General features: G+C 38.5%; 1 protein-coding gene across 1 annotated transcript in view; it reads left to right on the top strand.

The window, feature by feature from the left end:
- Positions 1-25,520, top strand: part of LOC140163691 (inactive rhomboid protein 1-like) — a 133,909-nt gene that overhangs the window by 56,026 nt on the left and 52,363 nt on the right. The window contains exon 3 of the mRNA XM_072187007.1: positions 19,825-20,033. Within this exon, the coding sequence (XP_072043108.1) occupies positions 19,825-20,033 (209 nt within the window). The remainder of the gene's footprint in view (positions 1-19,824; positions 20,034-25,520) is intronic.

Genomic DNA, 25,520 nt, shown 5'->3' with positions numbered 1-25,520 from the left:
GGGCACGGTGGCTCAGTGGTTACGGCAAGATCTGAGAGTTTGCTCGACGTGTGTGAGTTCGATTCCCCATCCCACCACCGTGTTGCGCCCTTGGGCAAGGCGCTTTGCCTCACTTGCCGCACCCCACCCAGGTGCTATGGGAAGCTGTTAGGGGTAGTCACAGTCGTTGTACTGATGGACCCTGCGCCACTTGTAGGCTGCAAACGTGGTTCCGACATATTCTAATGACAGCAGAATAAATGTTAAGCGCTTTGAGGCTCACGGCATAAAGCGCTATATATAAATATCTACATTTATTTATTTATTTTTTGATCTTATACTGAAAGCTTAATAGAGGGGGCAAGAGGAAGGGGTTCATTTGAGTAGCATGAATATGGTGTTGGTGGTGGGGTGGAAATCCCCACCCCATAGTGGAATTTTCTGTGGTCAACGCTTTGGTTCTGACTGGGGAAGCCCAAAGTGTGGGATATTGTGGGATTGGCTTTTACAACAGTGAGCCCAAGATTGGGGTAAAATGCCCCCTCCTTTGTTGCTACCACTGTTATAATGACGTAGATGATTTGTATCGGATTTTTTTCTTTCTTCTAGCATCCAAATGTATATTATAATGGCACAATGCACACTGGGTGTAATGTCGCAAAATTGGTAGATCTGTAAAAAGAGATACATGTTAGGAATTACAGCATGATAGTACAACATGTAGGTCTATATGCATACCCACAGCTTCATGTTGGTGTGCTCCATGTTGGTGCCAGTAGTTAGGAAATCCCTATTCTTTTCTGTGTCAAGAGAGGTGTCAGTTTGAATCATCATACAAGTAGTTACCTTATTGATGATACAGGTGCATCCGAGCAAACTAGGGCGAGATTGGAAATTGAAATTATGCAGTCTTGTCTGCTACCAGACAATGCCATGTAACCTGACTTCTTCAATCAATGTAAGATGCAGCATGCAGAAAATAATAAAGGGAATGGTGACCTTTTTTCCTTCAAAATGTTTGTGTGCACCCTTCCCAACCCCCTTTTAGGAGTTAAGGCAGTGCACTTCTCAGGTGTAAGGTTTGAGGAGGGAAAATTAACTAAAAAGGTCAGAATTTTCCATTTTTCATTTACCAAGATGTTTTTGCTGAACCATGAAATGGTATCAGCCTTTATTAGTCTATGTTACTAGGTTCCTAGGTTCCTAGGTTCCTAACTAACCATTTGGTCTGAAATGGACATATCTCTAAATGCCACGAAGGTGAAAGAGGAAAACATAAAGAATATAATAAAAATATTTCCAAACGTCAGAGGTCATCCAGGGGTCACAGGGGTCAAAAAAGGTTATTTTAACCGAAAATGCTCCGATTGAGCTTAAATTTGAATGCAATGATCCTTATGACATTCTAAACATGTTCAAAACATTTAAGAATTTATTTATGGTCATTAAAGGGGCATTTCGTGATCCACAGCCTCATCCCCCCACTTTTCCCAAAAAAAAGTTGAGATTTTTACACCACTGGATACCTCCGGCTACATAATGTTTATGTACCAAATATTTCTTGCAGATTAATTCGTTTAGCAAAAATATCGCTAAATTTGAATTTCGTTCTGGTGCACCAGAACGAAATTACAACACATTGTCTATGGAGCAGTGTAATACACATAATCATGCATAACTCGCAAACGCAAAATCGGAATCAACTGAAATTTTGGAAATAAGCTTTTTTCGTGGATATCTACTGAAAATGTCATAAAAAGAGGATGCTAGGATCACGAAATCCTCCTTTAAGGGGTCATAAAGGGGTCAAAGGTCAAGTTATTCAAAATGCTGCAATTGAGCTGAAATTTAAATGCAATGATCCTTATGACATTCTAAACATTTAAAAATATTTTAAAATTCATTTAAGGTCATTAAGGGGTCATAAAGGGGTCAAAGGTCAAGTTTTTCAAAATGCTCCAATTGAGCTGAAATTTATATATGCAATAATCCTTATGACATTCTAAACATTTTAAAAATATTTCAAATTTTATTCTTAACATGTTTTAAATATTTTGAAATTCATTTAAGGTCATTAAGGGGATCATATAAGGTCAAAAGTCAAGTTTTCAAAATGCCAGCTTTCCACTATCAAGGTATATTAAAACGGCAATTAATGAAACAGTCTTATTAAAATTAATACTGTCCAGCACAGTATTGCTGCTTGATCAGATCTTCACAGTCATCCGCCTAAATTACCTCGTGCATATCTTCGTAGCATTTGGAGATTATGTCCATTACAGACTCCAGGTGACAGTGGTATAGGCATACCACAATATACTGCCGAAGCCACATGGTTCAGCTATGGTGCGGTTATCGCTCTAGTTTAACTTGAATATTAAAACGACTAAACACTATTTGTTTTTGAAGAAAAAATAACATTGGTATCATCTCCTTTGTATCATCAAAAGAAATGGAACATACTGTAAAATTAGGTGCATTTTCTTCCCGGAAAAATATTAACAAACATGACTTTAAAAAATCCCAAACAAACAAACAAACAAACAAACAGAAACACAGAAATATAAGGCACAAGATATATCATCAACTGCTAGCAGAGCACTTTACCATGTATGCATGCAGCAACACATTGTGAGTGTACATGTAGCATAGTGAGATATATGAAGGATATGGTGAAACCAAATCTAGAATTAAAGCTTCAAGTGTCACTAAATCAACGGATTGCGAGCTGTGATCTTGTAAATAATCCATGACACACACACATACACACACTTGCTGTAGCCAGCCTTTGAATGAAAGTTAAAGTATGGCTTGCATTATAACGCTGCTGTCGTGCTTCGTTTTATATGGTAAATTTCTGCTGCACATTAGTTTTTTATATTCAAAACTTTTATAGTCAACAGTTGTAACTACATTATCATGATGATTATTGCAAACATATCAATGCAAATTATGCATAAATCAGATCAGACACAAAGTATTGTATTTTTACAACAAACTTAAATTAAGAGCAAGCCAAATATTCACAACTTAACTTATCTTGGACCGAGATTTCCAACTCATTTATTTTCTCTTGCCTACATGTCAAGATGACTTGAATGTTACAAGTACATTGCTGTTTTCTGAGTGCTGAATGCAAGTCACATTTTAAAGTACTACTTAAGTATGTTTGAGTAAAACTTATATCAATAGTATTTGGAGAGCAATCATGATCTAATCACACTCAACCAAATAGGTCTGTTGCAATGTTGTCAGTGTCACTGATTTCAGAACCAAAAGAAATCTGGGGCACAGTTACATTGAATCAATGTAGAGAATCAATTCTTTGATTCTTGCTAAATTTGCAGCCCTGTATTAAGTACATATTTTTGTTCCAAACACCCAGAACCAGTTTGTAGCATATCCTGTTTGTAAAACTTGCTTGTTGTTTTTGTTTTAGGGAATTTATAACATTATATTTACAACCGAGAACACAGACACCTTACCCGATCTAGGTGATTGTCCTTATGAACCTATCTCTCCGCTGATCATTTCCAATGAGGGAGTTCTGAAACAGCTGAAAGAACTGAATGGTGCAAAAGCGCAAGGACCTGACGAGATACCCCCCTGGTTCTTGAAGTTGATGGCTGTGGATATTGCGCGGTACTTAACTGACATCTTTCAAGTATCTGTCAACACTGGTAGAGTCCCTGCATTGTGGAAGCAAGCTAATGTCACCCCAGTCTTTAAAATAGGCAAGAGAGGAGAGGCTGCAAACTACCGCACTGTATCATTAACTGTTGTTGTCAGCAAGATCTTAGAACACATCATTTCAAGCCACATCATGAAGTATGCTGAAGCAAATGCTATCCTCAGTAATAACCAACATGGTTTTAGAGCACGCAGGTCAACAGAAACTCAGCTTATTTTGACTGTAAATGATATTAGTAAACATCTTGAGAATGGCAAGTTGGTGGACATGTCGATATTAGACTTCACAAAAGCATTCGACAAGGTGCCCCATAGAAGACTCATTCACAAACTTTGTCACTATGGAATGTCTGGACAGTTTGCCAATTGGATTGAAGATTTCCTCAGTGAGAGAACTCAACGGGTGATGGTTGAAGGAAAATGCTCCAAGTTGGCTCCAGTTCTTTCAGGTGTGCCACAAGGGACGGTACTTGGTCCGATCGCATTTTTGTTCTACATTAACGATTTAGCTGCCAACATTTCATCGCAAGTTCGCCTGTTTGCAGGCGATTGTCTGTTATACACTGCCACAACTGCTGATGAAGTCTCTCAGTCACTCCAAGAAGATCTTGTAAAACTAGAGAAATGGCAAAATGACTGGCTCATGTCATTTAACCCAAGCAAATGTGTCACAATGACAATAGGTACCAGAAATCCACCTAAGCATATTTACAGTTTCTGTGGTGAGCAGCTACAATCTGTCGATTCTCACCGCTACCTGGGGGTATGTTTCAATAACACCTTAACCTGGAATGATCATGTCCGGGAAGTATGTAAGAAAGCACAAAGAGTGCTAGGCTTTAATAGTTCGCCGCAACTTGTGGGGATGTAACGTCCATGTCAAATCTACGGCATATTCCACCCTCATCAGACCATTGCTGGAGTACGCAGCTAGTGTGTGGGACACTCCAATCCAATCAAACAACAACCAGCTTAATAGAGTACAACGGCAAGCAGCGCGTTTCTGTAAAAATAACTACAGCAGAGAGGAGGGTACTGTTACAAAAATCTTGGCTGAACTAGAGTGGCAACCATTAGAGACCCGACGAAAGATCAAGAAAGTATCCATGCTTTACAAGATCCGGCATGGGCTTGTCGACATTTCACTTGGAAGTCACCTTGTTCACCAAACCAGAGAAACCAGGGGGCATAACAAAAAGTTCCGCCAGATCCGTTACAAAACCAGACGCTATGGGGACACATTTTTTCCATCTACCATCCCTATATGGAACAACTTGTCTACAGCAACTGTAAATGCCGCTACCATTGAAGCCTTCAAGATCCAAGTCAACAAAGAATTATGCAACTAAAAAAAAAAAAAATTCAATTTAACCTGCACGTCCATCCAAGTCATGCTCTTTTAGTCAAGGTTGGCGATGTTGCCTCTACAAGAGGAGATTCTGCTGACGACGACAGATACAGATACAGATATATATTAACAAACAGCCTCAACAAAATTTAACATAAAAACAATGTCAGCAAATGTGTCCAGAAACCAGAATACATTGAATAAGGTTGCAGTAAAACATAGCTGTAAAAAGAGTCAAATGAAATGGAAAAATCTTAAATTGAATTGGCTTGATCAGTGCCTCTTCTTTTGCTTAATGGCATTCCAGTTGCTTAATGTCAACTTGGCAATAGGCAATACATGTACTTCAGATGCATAACTGAAGGCACTGGCTTGCATTAGATTATACAGTTAACCCCAATGTCCTTTCTGCTCCTTGCCTAATTGGAAGAGGAAGAGAGAAGATGAAGAGAAAAGGTTTTCCCCCACCCCGGTTTTGAACCATCGACCCATCGGGGTGCCAACCACTAGTCCGGGGTAGCAAGCCACACATGTGACCTTTGTGCGGCCAATGGTTTCATGAGTAGATATAGTTTCGTAGGAATGCGGGATTAGATCACTTAGGAATGATAAATTGCAATTGCTTTTCGCTGTATTATTTTGTATATCCAGTTGCGTTAGGCCTACATAAAGAGGCATTTTAGTCTTAATTAATGCTGTTACCAGGACTGGAAGTACAAAATGGCATTGTGGCTTTTCAGGAAAGTACCAGTGGTACCTGTTGTTATTTTTTAGTGTAGTATCAATACAGATTTGTTTAATGGACATTACAATGGAAATTATTACTTCTGGAACCACAATAAGGCCAAAAACAATTCATTCTTCAAGTGGAAGGGTCGGTAGGTTGACGGATTAAAGTACATCCTCTCTGGTACAATACCCTTCCCCCTTACACTGTCAAATATTTCCTGAACAGATTGATTTTGACTGTAGCTGCCAATGCTGTCAGATATTATTGCCATTTCGCCAGACAGCCACTGGGTACTACGATGTCATCAGTAGCCATTTTAAAAACCATTAAATGTACACCGTGCGGTTTGCGAACACTGTTCGGTAAAAAATAGCTTCACTAAAAATATAACATATCGTTCTGACAAGAATCACACAAGATAATTTTAACGTTTATTTTAATATCTTCACAACTGAAAAGAATAAAAACAAATCATTTATTTCATTTAAAACATGACAAATTTAATGTATTTAGCATGAATATTTGTAGAAATAAATCATTAACTGTGCGATACATTGGAGGTGATAAGAGGTGACAACAGTCTGCACCACCGTACTGTAACAATACGTTGCATATCAATGTAGGTCTGCTACTGTGCAATTGTGGAAAAAGGTTTTTTAAATTAATTTTCTGCTTGCGAGTGGATGTCTTAAGCATTTTCAAAGGTATTTTGTCCTTGTAGGAGAATGTTTTTTGTGTCATTTTTTGTATAATTTAGAAGAAAAAAAAGTTTTACGGTCGGCACAAATTTTACGGTCGGTCGGCTGTGGGCAAGCAAACGATTTGTTTTTGCCTAATAGGATAGGCCTATATTTCGATTTTTTTTGTAAAATAGAAAGGTATATGCCTTGATGATAATGCGAAAAACCAGAAATACCGTATTGGTCCGAGTATAGTCCCACCCGTTTTTTATTTGAATTTTTTTCGCAATTGGGGGATGGGATTATTTTCAACAAAAAAAAAAATTTTACAGTTTTTTTGGTTTTGGAGTGTCCCTGGACCTAGACCTAGATTCTAGGATCATTCATGGTTGACCTAAAAAAAAAAAAAATTTCAAGATGTTTTGTATTTTTAATATGAAAATTGATAATTTGTATTCATGTCATACTCTATTAATGATTTCAAAATGCATTGAGTGCATTTTGAAATCATTAATAGAGTATGACATGAATACAAATTATCAATTTTCATATTAAAAATACATAACATCTTGAAATTTTGTTTTACAATTTCTGAATTTTTTTAAATGGGGGGGTGGGACTATACTCGAGCGTGGGACTATACTCAGGCGAATCACGGTAGTAGAGGCAAATTTTGGCCAATAAGGGACTCCTTTTTTTCTTGCATTTATAAGATATATTTCTTTAACCCTAACACTGCCCGCTGCTTTTTGCTATTGGAAGTTAATGAACAAACTAAAAAGGAGAGAACAAAGAAGTCATTTGGCACGCCCGGGATTCGAACCTCAAGAGTGCTGGGACTGCCCCGAGCACACAATCACTGACCGGTAGCCACATGAGCATATAGCACTTAGGGTGATTGCACACCCTGGGATTGATGCATGCACAGTGGTTTTCATCATGGTATTTTGTGGAATTTAACATAGGTTTCAATCTGGGAAAATACATGTTATTTAATTGGTTCTGTTCATAATGCATATGTATGCTGTCATCTCCTGATCACATTTTAAATTATATTTCAATGAAATGTTATCCTTGAAAAAGAGATTTCACTAGAGATTTAGAAACTAACATTACCTGCAAGTGCTAGAAATGTCATGTGTGCAACTGCAATCCTGTGTGTAATTCCTAATGTAAGCTTGAACCATTCCGCACGACAAAGCTAGCACTTGCATATCTGCGTTTTCTTAACGTTGCACTATGTTTGCATAAGGTCTAGAATAACCTCCGTCTGGAGCGCCCATGTTAAAGCCATGTTGAAATCTTATTTATAATGTCAGAGCAGTTATTGTAGTATATCTAGCAAAATGTATTTTTAACTGTTAACAACCAGGTGCCTAAAAGGAGCCTGAACTTGCTTATAATTTTGACAGTTCTACATTTTCCCTCAATGTATCTCTAGCTCTCTCTAAAAACAGGCCTCGAAATTCACAGAGGCCACAAAGGCCATGGCCTCCATAGCACCTTTGTACCCTTTGCTCACTGGCCTTGAAATGTTAAAAATATTATTTTTGAGGCCTGCAATGTAAGTAATTTTTGGTTCCCTGTGAGACAATCAGTTCTTCAAACCTGCTGTTAAAAACTTGAATGTCACTAAATCAAAAATCTCTTTAACCCTAACCCAACCCAACCCATGGTTGTTTTGCCATCAGAAGGGAAAGAAGAAATGAAAAAGGAAAGAAGATGAACAAAGAAATCACTTGGTATCCCCGGGATTCGAACCTCTAACCCCTCGCATGCTACGCAGAAGATCACCAACCTGTTAGCCACTGGGGTTACGCCGATTCCATGGGTATATGACTTTTCATAGTGGGCTTTAGTAAGTTTCAGTCAGGTTAGGGTTAAGAAGGCCTATATCTACAGTCAGTCTACTCTGAAGTACGAAGTACTGACGCGAACGCACACATTGTGCCGACTTTGAAGGCACGCATACCTGCAGCAGAGACGCAGCACTACGCACTGTTAATGCGCTGTATACGCGCGCGTTGTCACTTTGTACTTCAGAGTGGACAAACTGTAGGAAAACATGTTAACTTACCCTAATCCAACCCATGGTGTTTTTGCTGATCGGAAGGGAAAAAAGAAACAAAAAAAGGAGAGAATACAAACAAAGAAGTCACTTGGTACCCCTGGGAATCCGGATTCGAACCTCTGACCCCTCGCATGCCACGCAGAAGATCACCGACCTGTAGCCACAGGGGTTATGGTTCTTAGAATATTTTAAGAAAATGAGTTCTCATCAGCTTTAGAGATTGAAAACAAACCCACATAAAGCTAAGAGTGTTATCATGTGGTTTATAGCCTAGTGGGAAATACATGTACTGCTGATCAATGTTTGCCAGCATGAACATCAAATTATCAACACAACTATGAAATGAAGGTGGCAAAGAGGAAGAAGCCAGCTGCATGCACATCCTTGCACAAGTTAATAGAGAACTAACAAGGTAAATCATGTACACATTGATCAGTTCAACATTGACACATAAGATAACAGTGAATGGCACTTAAAACTGAGCCATTGCAGATCAAACTTTTGTGAGCATCTGTCCCCTTTGTATAGAAATTAATTCTTAGTTCTCAAATATTCCATGTTAAAATGGAATTATGTGATAATAAAAAAATTCCATCCAAATATTCAATATATGGCATGGGGTCAGAGGTGAACTCACATAACATACTGACCAACCCTCATATATTGCTATGTAGGCTAGTACACAGGAGTATATTAATTACTGGAGAAGGTGCTTTTGATGAAGTTAAAAGTGATAGTAGATAAAGTTGTTGATGTAATTCAGTGCTATATACTTTTAGTCCGGGCTTAAAGTGTAAATTGCTTTGCTATGATAAAGCAATGGATATTGTATTGTGATAGTTTAGTTTCATGCTTTGGTGCATGTCAGAATAATACTATTTTGTATGCTGATGTGAACTTGGATATTGCATGTAGCAATTTGTGCATTTCTTTTTCAATTCTCATTATTTTTATGCCTCCACCGCGAGGCATACTGTTTTTGCAATGTCCGTGCTTCCGTCCTTCCGTCCATCCGTCCTTCCGTCCGGAGGCTATATCTCGGGCATGGATGGGCGGATTAACTTCAGATTTTCAGGATAATGTGGGTCATGGTCAAAAACTCTGGCTGCTTTTTTTTGGGTGAGGTTCAAGGTCATCTACTGAGGTAAAAGGTCATTTGAGGTCAAGGGGCCCATTTTCCTTATTTACCTCTTTTCTCGGAGACTAGGGGACGCACGTTCCTCAAACTTGGTGGGTGGGTGCATCTTGATCCCAGACAAAACAAGTTTATATTGGTTAGTTCGTCAAGGTCTCCTGAGGTCATGCAGGGGTCATTTGAGGTCAAATTAGCAAAAATAGTCATATGGCCATGAAACGTGGTAGGTACAGTCAACATTTAGAGCCACATTTTTGGAAGGGCATTTTGGGGTCATCTGGGGTCACCCAGGGGTCATCTGAGGTCAAATTAGTAAAAACTGTCATATGGGCATGAAACTTGGTGGGTACACAGTCAACATTTGGAGCCTAATTTTTGAAGGTCATTTTGGGGTCATCCAGGGTCACCCAGGGGTCATCTGAGGTCAAATTAGTAAAAATTGTCATATGGCCATTTAATTTAATTGGAACAGTCAATATTCAGAGCCAAATTTTTGAAAGGTCATTTCAGGGTCATCTGAGGTCATCCAGGGGTCATCTGAGGTCAAATTAGTAAAAACTGTCATATGGGCATGAAACTTGGTGGGTACAGTCAACATTTAGAGCCAAATTTTGGAAGGTCATTTCGGGTCACCAGGGGTAATCTGAGGTCAAATTAGTAACAACTATCCTATGGGCATGAAACTTGGTGGGTACAGTCAACATTTAGAGCCAAATTTTTGGAAGGTCATTTTGGGGTCACCAGGGGTCATCTGAGGTCAAATTAGTAGTAGCTACTATATTGGCATGAAACTTGGTGGGCACAGTCAACATTTAGAGCCAACCTTTTGGGCGGTCATTTTGGGGTCATCCGGGGTCACCCAGGAGTCATTGGAAGGTTGTTTTGGGGTCATCCAGGTGTTGTCAAATTCAGTCTCTCATAGGCCACATCACACCCTTTGGTGGAGGCATCACGGTCGACGCTGTGCGTCGAAAACCGCGACATCCGAGAACCGCGGACCATCTAGTTATTTTAATGATGATAAAATATTATTGTGTTGCTATGGTTACAGGCCAATGGGTAAAGGATATTTGGAATTGCTGCCCAGCTTGTCTTTCAATCTTACCTAACATTGGGTGCTCTTTTTGACTAAATTGGGAGGAGAAAACTTCCATCAAGATAGCAAAGACTTTGGATGGCTAGTCGGGTGAGGCTAGTGAAGGACTGGCTTATCAGTTTTAAAGATACCCATCAAATATGTAGTGTAAAGTCTGAGCTTTCATAGTCATTGAGCCCAACAGCTGCTTTTATTGGGCTATCAGACAGCATTTAGAGAGTGAAAAGCCTATGTCACAATGATTTAGATGGAAGAAAATGATAAGATCACCCTCATTCATGATGATGATAAGAGATATGAAAATGTGGGAGTGGCATGAGTTTATCTCATTTAACATATAATTGAAATAGCTATGAAGATGATTTGAAAAGCTTTGTGAATATATTGATGTGAGTTTGGATAGTAATTCCTTTGTTACCTGTGAATTTGGTTCATTTTGAACAATTCCTTTGTTACCTGTTTGCAAAATGTGTGATAATATCTATGCAAGTTGATACATGAAACACCATGGATAGGGACATTTTTGCTATGAAAGAACATTCATGGCATGGTTTTTATCTGAAGAATAGCCTAAAGATGGTTATATTGTAAATGCATACCTATTTGGTAATGCAATTAAAGTGGTGGTGCTATATGAATGGGTAGAACTCTCTATGTTGGGTATAATTTCATGTGTAGATGAAGGGGTAATTATGAAAACAAATCCTTTTACATTGAATTACAGGTTTAATAACTGTGCACTAGTTCTTGGGTTTTAGTAATTGTGAAAACCTATGCTTTTTAGAACTGACGAATATCTGGAAGGGCAGATTTGTCACAATAGCCTGAACTGATCAATACAAATAAATAAAGTAGATTCATAATCATAACCTCATTAATAAACGCGATGCATGCTATCCAATCACATTTAGTTATTTGTAAAAACGTGAACGCAAATCAAGGTCATTAATATCTCACAATTGACTGCAAAATGCGTAATTGTTAAAAAGTAAATATTAGTAACCTCCGTGTGCGCCGTATTGTGCGTCCAACCTGAGACAAGAATTCTTGTCTCAGTGTCCAACAAACTGCGCGTGTGCTGGCTGCCATATTTGGATTGCGCGCTACCATATTTACACAGATTGTGATACACACTTTTGTTATTGGTCGAATGGTCGTCTTGTTTTAGCCTGATGGATTTTTGGAAAGGGAAGATGTAAAAATTGTTTATTTTTACAAACTTTTGAGGTAAATTTGTTTTGTGTTATTTTGTAAAGTGAAGAGATCAGAGGGACGGTTATGAATAAGGTTAATAACTTTGCATCGGTAATATGTCAGGCATTTTGAAAAATCTAAACATTTTGCTTGGACCTCGGAATATCCTTCGAGCTACACCCCTTGGGATATTCCTGGGTTCCAAAGGCAAAATGTTTAGATTTTTCACATTGCCTCCAAATAACCAATGCGCAATTATTTCATCACTGCCACTTTACAACTACAATAACATTGTTTATTATCTCAAACATGTCAATAAACATTTTAAATAAATTACCAGTACTGACGCCAGTATAGTCCCACCCCGTTTTGGGTGAACATTTTTCAAAATTGGTGGGTGGGACTATACTCAATTTCAACAACAACAAAAAAAAAAAAAAAAAAAAATTTTTTAAAGTTTTTTATTTTTTCGGTTTTATAGTGTCCTAGACCTAGAACCTAAGTGCTAGGATCATTCATGGTTGACCTAAAAAAAAAAAAAAAAAAAAAAAAAAAATTTCAAGATATTTTGTATTTTTAATATGAAAATTGATCATTTGTATTCATGTCATAGTCTATTAATGATTTCAAAATGCATTGAATTTGAATGCATTTTGAAATCATTAATAGATTATGACATTAATACCAAGTATCAATTTTCATATTAAAAACAAAATATCTTGAAATTTTTTTTTTTTTTTTTTTTTAGGTCAACCATGAATGATCCTAGCATTTAGGTCTAGGTCCTGGGACACTCCAAAGCCGAAAAAATAAATAACTTAAAAAAAAAAAAAAAATAAATTTTTTTTTTTAATTTCTGAAATTTTTCGAAAATTTGGGGTGGGACTTTACTCGAAGGTGGGACTATACTCGCGTCAGTACGGTAATCACAATCTACACCACCCAGAAAAAACAGAATTACGGTTAGTGATTCATTACAACAGTGCAAATCACAATGTACTATTATTATGTATTATTCTATTAACAAAGAAGCATGTGCAGTATGATGAGCTTCCACCCCAAATTCCTTTGCAGGAATTGGCATCACAGTAACATTATTAGTACATTAAAAAAAAGAGCAAAAAAACAACAACACACGCTTTGACGGTGATACACAGCCTCAGCACACTTTACAGGTTGTCCATGAATACTAGACAATAGCAGTAAGTTCCCTGTCCAGGAAAATTTCAATTTTTCCATGCGAGCGTACTAAAAGCTACTAAACCACTGTCAGGGTTCAAACTTGTAACCTCTCGCACCATAGTCGAATGCCTTAAGTCCGATGTATACTCCACTTCGCGTCCGCGATTTCGCAGGCCACGAAGTAATTTGAGCTGAAATTTTACGACTTCCGCAAAGTAATTTCCTTCATGAGCAGGTTTCGCTTAACATGGAGAGTTGGATTTGGTTCAACTTTTGGGGGTAGGCCAGCGAAGTTTCTATATGAAAACAGAGCGGGCAACAATTCTTCGCGATACTCGGCGATATTTTGATGAAGTATACATGAATGCCTTCGCGCGAAGCTGCAAATTAATTTTTTCATCACAGCTTCTCGCGAAGTGGCGAAGTGGAGTATACATCGGACTTTATTGATTGAGCTTATCATCATTACACCTGGTTTAGACAACAAAACAAAACAAAAACTAGTGGCAAATGGTGGTCATAGACCACAAACCTAGCTGGGGCGTGTTGGTGTTGTGGAGGTATCTAACCCCTGCAAAATGTTTCAAAAATGTTCCTCTGGTCATGAGGTTTGTTGTCACCGAGTTTGAGTCCCGTACCTCTTGCAGATGTCCAGAAAATATATTTCTAAGATTTGACCTCTGCATGACCTTTGAACCGACCATGCAAAATGTTCCCCTGGTCATGAGGTTTGTTGTCATTGATCACCTAGTTTGTTGTCACCGAGTTTGAGCCCCGTACCCTTTACAGTTGTGCAGATAATGTCATTCTAAGATTTGACCCATGATGACCTTTGACCCGACCTTGAGTGCAAGATGTTCCATAATGGTCATGAGGTTTGTTGTCACCGAGTTTGAACCCAGTACCTCTTACAGATGTCCAGGAAATGCAATTCTAAGATTTGGCCCCAGTTGACCTTTGATCTGACCCCTGCAAAATGTTCCAACATGTTTCCCTGGTCATGAGGTTTGGTGCTACAGAGATTGAGCCCCGTACCCCTTACAGATGTCCAGTTATTGAAATTCCAAGATTTTGCCCCGGCTGACCTTTGACCTGACCCCTACAAAATGTTTTGAAATATTACCCTGGTCATCAAGTTTATTATCACCGAGTTTGAGCCCCATACCCCTTACATATGTCCAGAAAATGCATTTATAAGATTTGACCTCTGCATGACCTTTGACCTGACCCCTGCAAAATGTTCCCTTGGTCATGACATTTGTTGTCACTGAGTTTGTGCCCATACCCCTTACAGATGTCCAGATAATGCAATTGCAAGATTTTACCCCCCTTCATGACCTTTGACCCCAAATCTGTGAACACCCTAAAGGCACATAGTAATAACAATGCATGTGCAAATAGTGTCACCCTGTAGATGTTGTTTGTGGCAGAAGCAGCAATTTGAAGGTATTTCGATTCAGACCGGGTATGCCCCTTTAATGACGTTTGATCCCAAATCTGTGAACACCCTAAAGGGACATGGTAATAATAATGCATGTGTGCAAATGGCATCACCCTTCTATGCTGTTTGTGGCAGAAGAAGCATTTTGAAGGCATTTCGATTCAGACCGAAAGTGCCCCTTTAGTGACCTTTGACCCCAAATCTGTCAACACCCTAAGAGCACATGGTAATAACAATGCATGTGTGCAAATAGTGTCACCCTGCTATGTTGTTTGTGGCAGAAGCAGCAATTTGAAGGTATTTCGATTCAGACCGGGTATGCCCCTTTAATGACGTTTGATCCCAAATCTGTGAACACCCTAAAGGGACATGGTAATAATAATGCATGTGTGCAAATGGCATCACCCTTCTATGCTGTTTGTGGCAGAAGAAGCATTTTGAAGGCATTTCGATTCAGACCGAAAGTGCCCTTTAGTGACCTTTGACCCCAAATCTGTCAACACCCTAAGAGCACATGGTAATAACAATGCATGTGTGCAAATAGTGTCACCCTGCTATGTTGTTTGCGGCAGAAGAAGCAATTTGAATGTATTTCGATTCAGACCGGGTATGCTCCTTTAATGACCTTTGATCCCAAATCTGTGAACACCCTGAAGGGACATGGTAATAACAATGCATGTGTGCAAATGGCGTCCCCCTGCTATGTTGCTTGTGGCAGAAGAAGCATTTTGAAAAAAAAAATTGTAAAAAGTGTAAACCCCCCCAGCTAGGTAATTATGTTTTATCATATCATCAATATACCCATCTAGTATCTACACATAAAACTGCATGTAATACAAATAAAGCAATGCCCAAATAAATTGGGTTATTGGAACATAATATAACTACTTCTTGCAAAAGCAGGGATTATAAAGATTGCATCTTTATTTTGTTGAAGTAGTTTTTTGGATAAATTCATTTTACTAGCAAATATGCTTTAAATTTTATTTGGAAACATTGCACTCTGCTTACAGGCATGCAGTCTAGAATGTTTGTGGAGTATAAACATGGGATAAAGGGGAGACAAACGTTTGAGAGGAAGATTGGTTATTTCCCCTAAGACCTAGTTTTCAAATTTGCTCTAATGCGTATAAAGGAGGAAAAATAATGAGGAACAAAGATTTTATGTTTTCCTCCAAGACAATTTTCAAATTATTTGTATCTTGCAATATTTATTGTAGAATCTACATTTTTCATTCCCAGATGATCTAATTTATTAAATAATTGTGAGATTATTATTGAAACTTTTTATTGGGTATTTTATTGAAACATTTTATTAGAATCAGTGTCAACCATAGTAGTACATGGCATCACAAATAATTGTTAGCTAAGAAATCAAACAAGTATTGGGCTATTCCAGAAAATAGATGCACACCCCCTATAGAGGAGTTCGGATATCCGGACTTTTTGTCCAGTCGTGACTGTTGGAAATCCAGACTTTTAAAGTGCCCAAAGGCAAAAAAATCCGGCAGAAAAATTGTTTAAAATCAGAAATCCTCAATATGAGAGCTCATTTTCAACATTTCTGTGATTTTTCCTTCATTTGATTGGATTTCCAAGCTTTTTCCAGTAACATTGGCAACTGGAAATCCAGTCGTTTTCAGAAAGCAAACTTGGAAATCCGGACATTCCTTTAATTGAAAATTTACTCCTCTATAGGGGGTGTGCACCTATTTTCTGGAATAGCCCATTAACCAGATCTGACTATTACGAAATTACCAATTTAGTCAAAATATTAAATAAGATTGGACTGGATATATCAACTTAAGAATATTTTTTAAGGGCAAAAATAACAATGAGTTTTCTTCATCAATATACCCCTTACACTTGAAATTTGATCATCCATCCTTCCTCAAGGAAACTTGGAAGGTCAATTTGCACCAAATGATGGCCAGGGTGTTTAATAGCCCAAGTCATTTGGAGACTGATTTGAGCCCGGGGGCCACTGTAATGGTGAATGGGGGTATCAGGCATCCATGGACTCACAAAAAGCACCCTAAACACGTATTGCTGAGACTAAAATTTGCACCCCTAAACAAGTATAAGTAGAGCGATTTGCTATCCTAAACAAGTAGTTGTCTTTTCCCTACCCTAAACAAGTAATTGATGCAATTATTACTCCTAAACAAGTACACACAGGAACATGGGCTTTTTTTTCAACCCTAATAAGAAGTTGCTGCCTTGGTCAATTTTGGAAATAACTTGTGCCAAAAAAAAAAAAATTTGGGGTGACAATCAAGTCCAACAGGCCATGACAAATATTATTTTTAGCTTGCCAGATCGGTCAGGCACTAGTCAAGAATTGAAATTTTATGTCAAATTACCCTATTCCGGCAACATTGTCGACAAAGTCACATAGGAATGGTCATCACAGCAAGTATGCTGAATTTGCCAGTTTCATTCTTACGGAACCGATACTGTTCTCAGTAAGTTGATACATAAATGAGTATTCATGAAAAGCACTATAAAAATTAACATTTCATTCACTACTGCTTGTTTCTTGTGGAAAATAATGTTCATTTATGTGAAATTTTGTCCGTTTACAAGTCACACGATTTACGTATTTTTGCCAACCACTATGTCTCAATCTCGATATAATATGTAAATACATGGCCAGCTGAGCGTCATTGACGCCATCATATAGGCACGTAACAGGTTCTACAATTGGCTAAACTATAGTGTAATACCAATATGTCACGTAGCGTCATGTTCATTTGCATATATGATTTCCAGTCTGGTATGGGATATGAGTGCCTAGCATCGAAAGATTTGAGTCCCATTGGCAAAACTACCATAAGTACGTAAGAGCTCCAAAAACATGCACCCTTTTACACCAATTTTACATGAATTTGATACCCTATTCACGTTACGCACGTAACATGCCCTTGGCTGTAAAAAATACCCTTTTTACGTGAATTTACGGACACGCCTGATACCCCCCTCACCATTAGAGTGGCCCCCGGGATTTGAGCATTCTACTGTAGTAGCTTCTAGTGCAGGAGGAGGGAGACATACCACCCCTTACTTTAGACTAAGGTTAATTGTTGTCTCCTTACGAAGATTAGGATTAGGCCTAATTGTTAGCAATAGAAATTGCTGTACTCCAAACATTTTGAGCTATTTTGTGCAGAAGTTCTGCCAAGAAACTTCTCCAACTCTGAGAATAAATGCACAGATGTCCAGTTGCCAGTTGCAAGTTGCATGGCAGCTAGCCAGCCACTCCGGTGTAATAATGACTGTAATCAACTTACAGGTGACCCTACCAGGATATATCTCATATAGAAATGATTAGTTTTGCCTCAAGGTGCCAAATGAACAGATAAATTACTCCCTGTATTATTGGTCAAATTTCTTGATATTGGGTAGCTTGTATGATTGGACTGAGGCACCTTTACTTTACTTTTATGTGTTCATCTGCTTAAGTCTTTAGATGCATGTGCAAACATGGTGCAAACTTCATTATTTGTTGTGTGATATCATGGGGGGGGCAAGGGCGGATCTAAGACTGCTTCCCCCCGGAGTGCTTAAAAAAAATGTAAATGTAAAATATGTGTGTAAGCGGGCATCGCGTCAAGCTTTACGCTGATACAGGGGGTGTCTGAGGGGTGATGTGCCCCACTCAGAAGTAAGACACTTTTGCAAAATGAAGACCTAATTGAAGCGATTTGGTGGACCATTTTGTCACTATTAGTGTATAAAATTCTAGTTTGAAAAAACGAAAATTTGTAAAATGACTGGGCATGAAGCCTTTTCGAGGACAAGTTTTCCCTATAATTGTTGTTGGCCTATAAATTGTAAAAACATAAATTGGCAAATGATGTAAGCAGAAGCTAAAATGGCTACTTATAAATGCACTACGCAGGAGGGGTCTGAAGGGGGATGTGTCCCCTCAGAAGTAAGAAACTTTGCACAATGAAGACCTAATTGAAGCGATTTGATGGACCATTTTGTCACTATTAGTGTGTAAAATTTTAGTTTGAAAAAAATGAAAATTTGTGAAATGACGGCCCGTCCATGAAGCCTTTAGTGGACAAGTTTTCCCTATTATTGTCGCCTAGTGACTTTGGTGACAAAGTGTAATAGGCCCTGCATATAATCAGAGAGCCCGCAGTAATTTTCACAAGCTTTTGGTACGAGGACCCGCCGTTAAGCATGCAATGCCTAAAATAATTGCAGGCCTATATTATAGGACCTACTTCCGATCGACCCGACTGTGCGGTTTTTAGGCATGGAACTATACTCAATTACGTGCAATTGAACCTTTTCTCTCCTCCTTTTCACCCTTTTCTCTTCTCTTTTTCTCCTTTTTTTACCTCTTTTCCCCTTTCTTTTCTTCTCTCATTTCCTCTTTTTTGTGGGAGGAGGGCCCGCTCCCCCTCTAAACTGTGCTTGCTGTAAAGTTAGGGGTCCAGGGTATTGGAAGGGGGCAGCGTCCCCTTGCCTAGGGAAATTTTGCATTTCTGAACTCAATTCGCGCGATTTGGTGCATACTTTTTTCTTCCTTCCTTTCTTTCTTTCTCTCTTTCTTTCTTTCTTTCTTTCTTTTCTCTCTTTTTCTTTTTGCGATTCATACCCCGGGGTGCTGCAGCCACCAAAGCACCCCCTGGATCCGCAGCAGGGGGTATTTAAAATTCTTTCTTTATTCCAAGGCCACAATGTGGTGGAAATATTTTAAACCCTAACACTGCCCCCTGCTTTTTGCTATCGGAAGTTAAAGAACAAACAAAAAAGGAGAGAAGATGAACAAATTTGTCACTTGGCACCCCCAGTATTCAAACCTTATACATACCCTGGGATTCACGCATGCGCAGTGGTTTTCATCATGGTATTTATGGGTGTTGGGGTTAATGATATTTGACTCTCTGCTTGATTGCGTCCCCATACATGTATGAATCAAATCAATTGCACTGCACTTTGTGCTACACTTTTGTAACACTATCAGAGATGTTGCCCATTTCTAAAACAAATTGACTGGATTATGCTTTCCTAAGAGGCAAAATAATGATTTATATTGTTGCCTCACTACACCGTGTCATAATGGGAAGGTGTTTAGGATTGCCTTAGTGCTTTGGTTGCTATCTTTTCCTTGTTGAAGTGAATTGATTTTGTAGTTAGGTGGCAGCATATGTACTAATAGTTAAATAAGTTTTGATTGTAATATTTTTTGTCATTTTCTTTATTAAACCTTAACCTTGAAACATCACTAATCATTCATAATGGTTTTTCTGTGTCATTGCAGTCGTGTAGCAAGTGTCACCGCAAACTTCTTTGGAGTCGGTGACAACTGTCAAGAGGACCAAATGAGATGGAGGACCAGAAAGTCACGGCATCTCAGCAGACGACACGGAGGCCTCAAACCAGAGTACGAAAGTACGATGACGGAGAGGGAAAGAGAGGAGATATCACTTGCTCATTTACCATTGCCACATATAGTAGACCCCTTGGTAAGTGATGTAACTGCATGTAGCACTGGGATCTCAAACATGCTCATCTGTCAGTACATGGTTCCTTAACCCTAATAGGCTTTAGCATGCATACATGTAGAATGACCTTTGAGTGTGTTGGGTACAAAAACTCATTCTCCACAACTTGAGGTCAAATTTTGAGCTATGGTTGCTGGATGGATGTCGCTGAACTATGCCACTGGAGAGGAAACCATTTTGGCTCAGTGTCGCTTTGGGTCACGTACACCAACATATATCTGTATGCCCTAAATTTTATTATAATAGATAAAGGCAAAAATGTTGCATGATCCAGTTTTATCATTCTTTGTTTTGTTTATGCCTCCACCACGAGGCATACTGTTTGCTGAATCTTGTGAATCCTGAATCCGGATTTTGTATCTAGTGAATGGATTTTCATTACAGGTTGGGTAAGTGTTCAAGGTCATCAAATGTCAACTTGTAAATTTAAATTTGGTCTCATATGAACAGTTAAAATCTATTTATAACCATTTAATATTATGTTTTTACACCCAATATTTATTGGTCTGGCTATGAGTTTTAAAATATTGGACTCGACTATGTCTTGTCCAATATTTTAAAACTCGTAGCTTGACCAATAAATATGGGCTCCATTGATCCAATTTTATATCAAACTTGGGTCATATCTGCACTATTGGAACCCTCATCTATTGGTGGTGTTCAAGGTCACATACTGAGGTCAAAAGTCATTTGAGGTCAATTTGTAAAATACCATTAAGACTTTTGGTTACATTTTGGTCTCATCTGAACAGTTTAAATCCTAATGCAACCATTAGGTTTAAACTTTGAGTTTTAAAATATTGGACTCGACTACGCCGCACCCAATATTTTAAAACTGATAGCTCGACCAATAAATATGTGCTCAATCCAATTTTATATCAAACTTGGGTTGTAGCTGCATTTATAGGGGTAGGGGAGAGCGGGGAGTGTTCGCCCTAGGGGCAGGTTCGCCCACCCCTTGTTTCTCAGCACTACGGCTATCGGGGAATTTGGTGATGGCAAAATTAGGTGACATAGGTCATTATAAACTTCTCATATAAGCTACGCGACATATAGGGACGTGTTCATCGAACTACAGCCAAAACAAAAAAAGTACACTAAAACGTAATTTTTTCTTGCATTAATAATGTTGTATTATCATTGATACATAAATACAGATGGTTTTAATGGAAATCTGTATTGGGAACATATGGGATTTGTGAAAGATGTATGCAGTTATAAACTCCTTATTCGATTTGTATTTTGCATACCCTGAAGAAAATAACAAAAATGTGCACAAGGGGCACATTCGCCCTTTTGAGGATGGGGCATGTTAGTCCTATATCTTCCCAGGCGGACTTACCCCCAAACTGGAGGGCGGACCTGCCCCATGAGCGTATTATGCAAAATATTTATAATTCATATACCATGCAACAAGGTAAAACTACTGAAAAGCATGTTTTTAAAGTTATGTGGTATCAGTATTACTCATACCACCGTTAATGTCCTAATCCATAATCTCCCCGAAGTTGTAAACATGATACGTTTAAGCTCACTTTAGACCCCTACATTTTACCCTGACCCGACCCCTGCAACAAATTTAGTGACTCCCCAGAAGAGAATGAATGCCCTGTATACTCTTGCTAAATGTTTGCATTTAATATGTTATTGTTATGCAAAGTTTAAACCTTTTTTGTGATTAGGGTGAACTTACCCCACCATATGGGCGAACCTGCCCCAATATGGGGCAAGTTCGCCACTTTGCAAAACTTTTTGTTTGCTCTATCCTGTTGCTATTGTAAGGCCTATAGTTCTGGGATTGTGGCCGTATATAGCCAAGACATAGGGCTTTCACATGGGCTAATCAGGTCATCCCTAACCTTAAAATTGACATCGCTAGGCTGGTCAGAAAAATAAAGGGCGAACACTCCCCGCTCTCCCCTACATGTACCTTCATTGGTGGTATCCAAGGTCACATACAGAGGTAAAAGGTCATTTGAGGTTATGTTTGTTTACCATTCCTACAGTTTGACATTTAGCTGTTATAATATCTTTCTGAATTTAAATCACCCCATGGTGGAGGCATTCCAGTCAACGCAAGATGCCGAAAACCATGATGTTTCTAGTTTACGCTATGAAGAGTAGAGACCCTAATTTTGGAAGTTTCGCAAAAATATTTCCCCTTCAGAATTTTGCATACCTTATTTAAAATAGCCTTTACACTATAGCTTTTTACTATGAGAATGATTTATAAACAAGAAATGTCTTTAAAAAAGACAACGCAGTGATTAAAGGAAACATGATGGATTTGCCTCGGTTCCGGAGCCACTGATTTAAAAGTAACAGGTTTTAAAGCCCATTCGGCGATTTGCTCATTTGGACGATCGTATCGTGATAGTAATTCAGCTGAAAGCTATGTATTTAAGACAAAATTTCTTTGTACTTTCGCTGGGATCACTGAAAGCACTTAACTTAAGAGAAGTATAGAATAAATAATCTTTGAATGAAAACATGTCACATCTGAGAGGAATAGTTATATTCGTCTCCGTTTAATGATTTTGTCACTGCAGGTTTGTATTCAATGTTGTTAATGTTGTTAATTAATATTGATTGAAAGGTCAGCACTGCATTAACACTCAATGCCTAACAAAACTGAGATTTTGTATGAATTGAGTTAGATGCTGTAGGCCTATTTGACTTCACTTTAGTATATTCATATAAAGACAAGTAATTGAAATAACAGGTTGCTGGAATGTTTTGTAACAATGTGTGATAGCTGGTTTAGGGCCCAAGCCGCCAAATTTGTAATTGAGATCAAGGCAAAAATATGGTGTATGGGCATACTACAAATCATCAGAACTCTAGAACCAAGCATATTGAAGTATGGCGGTTGCCCGGTAGGGGTCACGCCCATTGTGGCATGTACACCATCCGCAATAAATAAAAACGCGTAAAACAGGTACTTTTTAGGTAGAAGCGCGATACGCTGCTTTAGTGTGTAGTGTAATAAACATGAAAAATTGGGGAAAAGGTAGCAAAATTGCAATTGCTAATACGCTGAAATGAAATTTAGGGTATGAAATTTGATACAAGGAATCCCTGTTTAGGTTGTGAAACAGGCGCGTGTTACCTGTTTAGGGTGTCGTTTTGCCAAGGGTTAAATCCTTGTTTAGGTGCTTTCAAAAGTTGATTATCGCGGATGGTGTACAGGCGACAATAGAGTGCCCCCCCCGGGAAATGAATTGTGAAAAATGCTTCCTTTGTTCTGCATGATCAGATTGTGACATATTTAATACGTAACTTCTGGAATTTCACAGACTTTGTATTGGGTTCAAAGGGTTGCTTTTAAATCAGTACTACACATAACTTAATTTCAATGGAATCACAAGAATGTGGTTTTAGTTTTCTTTAAAACAGCATTTTTGGAGTACTTTTATCTGAGTAACAGGTTTGTAAAATATTTGAAACTATAATACTAACATAATACTAACAGTTCACATAGATGAACGCGCTTTATAAATCATGTGTGCACTGGTAATAGAAATAGGCGATGCACATACTAAGTACAGTAATAGATTTTTGTCAACTGAAAGCATAAACCCTGTAAAGGTCTATAATTATGCTGAAAGCAGCATACAGAGAACGTACATGTCAAGTCCACTGTGTGAGAGAACATGCACAACTTAGGGGCTGTGCAATAATTATCAGCCCCCCCGGGGGGGTAAAAGTTCCGAACGGCTCGCCAAAAATCGCTTGTCCCCCCTTCTCGCCCGCCAAAAATTGCTTGCCCCCCCCCTCTCGGCCCGCCAAAAATTCTTTGCCCCCCCCTCTTGAACATGCCATATTTTTGGGATCCCAAATTCCAAACTTTAAATGGTCTAGATGTATGTTGCGAAGCAGCGTAGCAGGAAAATTTGCATATTTAAGCGTTTCCGTACTGCTTTTCCTAAGCCTTTTAAAGCATTTTATTAAAAAGGTGCCCCGTGAATGCGTGCAAAAATCGCTTGCCCCCCTCTCGGCTTGCCAAAATTGCTTGCCCCCCTTCGTCTCGCCAAAATGTCTTGCCCCCCCCAATTTTACCCTCCCCAGGGCTCATAATTATTGCACAGCCCTTACAAGGCCATGCGAATGTTTACCTTGGTGATGCTACAAGAAGCAATTAGTGCACTTGAGCTTGGGTTTATACAAAATCTTGATAACAAACTCGCAGTATGTACTGACGTGCTGACCTGGTCAAGTCATTTCGCATGGTAACCTTCTATATTAAACCCACTACTCCTTTAACCCCATCACAAAATGTTACGCCAGCCGTTATTCGCTGGTTTCCGATTAGGCCTACATCACAGTGATCACACGTTGTGTATAAAGCGAGAAAATAAGTTTACTCCAAACCCGGAACCATGCCGATAACTCGCAATAAACAACCGGAGACAAAGACTTTTTCAATTCACGTGTCATCCATGCTGACCGTTTCACTTTATCTGAACGTTAACTTAATGTCCCGTTAAAGCAAAATATAGTCCCATGACAAACATTTCCTCATCATTCTTCATTATCTTCTTTGAATTGATTGTCAGCTTCAGTAGACCTATACAACAATTGTATACGACAATAAAACAATTTAACATTTCCCACAATTATTATTACTTGACATGCATAATTTATTGCACGTGTCTGCAACTCCATGTGCCTGTCCACGTGACTTTGACCATTTCACATTTACTGACCTCTATAGCTCCATGTCCCTCCGCATTAAAACCATAACAAATAGTCCCATGACATAAATTCGTCATAAATACACGGTTATTATCGACTTCTACTGTCACTTTCATTGACAACAATGAATACAACAGTAAAATAAAAATGTCAGCGAAAAGTTTACTTGACATGCATTATTTCTCAATCTAAAACAAATCTCTTTTCGATGACGTCATATCTTTATCCCTACCTTTATCGTGAATTAAGTTATCCAACTTTAACTATGCCTTGCGCCAAGTAAATTAGCGGGCTAAACTTTTCGAACAAATACAATACACTAGGACATATTATTACACGTAATACAATATTTGCCATTTGCGTACATGCCTGGACATTGTGCAGATTTACAAAAACAAATGTTTCAACAGTTTAAATATATACGCATTATATCATGAAACGCAATCGTGCAACTTCATTTTACTGGAACTCTACTATCACTAAGTACGCCACAGCCTTATCAACGAACTTATGCATATGCAAATGAGCCCAATTCTATACAAAATTGACACCACGCATGCGTCTAGCTCAGTGAAGAGGCCAGAGAAAGTGTGTTTCTAAAAACAGTACATTAAAATGAATGTTTTTTTCCAAATTATCGTACACAAACTCAACACATATACAACAACAATTTTACATAAGTCAATCTTGTTATACATAAAGCTACCAAACACAAAAACAATTTCCACAGTCACAATTATGTGTCAAATAATTATAT

The sequence above is a fragment of the Amphiura filiformis genome, chromosome 11, assembly GCF_039555335.1.
Source record: "Amphiura filiformis chromosome 11, Afil_fr2py, whole genome shotgun sequence".
In the NCBI taxonomy this organism is placed as follows: Eukaryota; Metazoa; Echinodermata; class Ophiuroidea; order Amphilepidida; family Amphiuridae; genus Amphiura; species Amphiura filiformis.
This window is presented reverse-complemented; position numbering and strand designations above follow the sequence as displayed.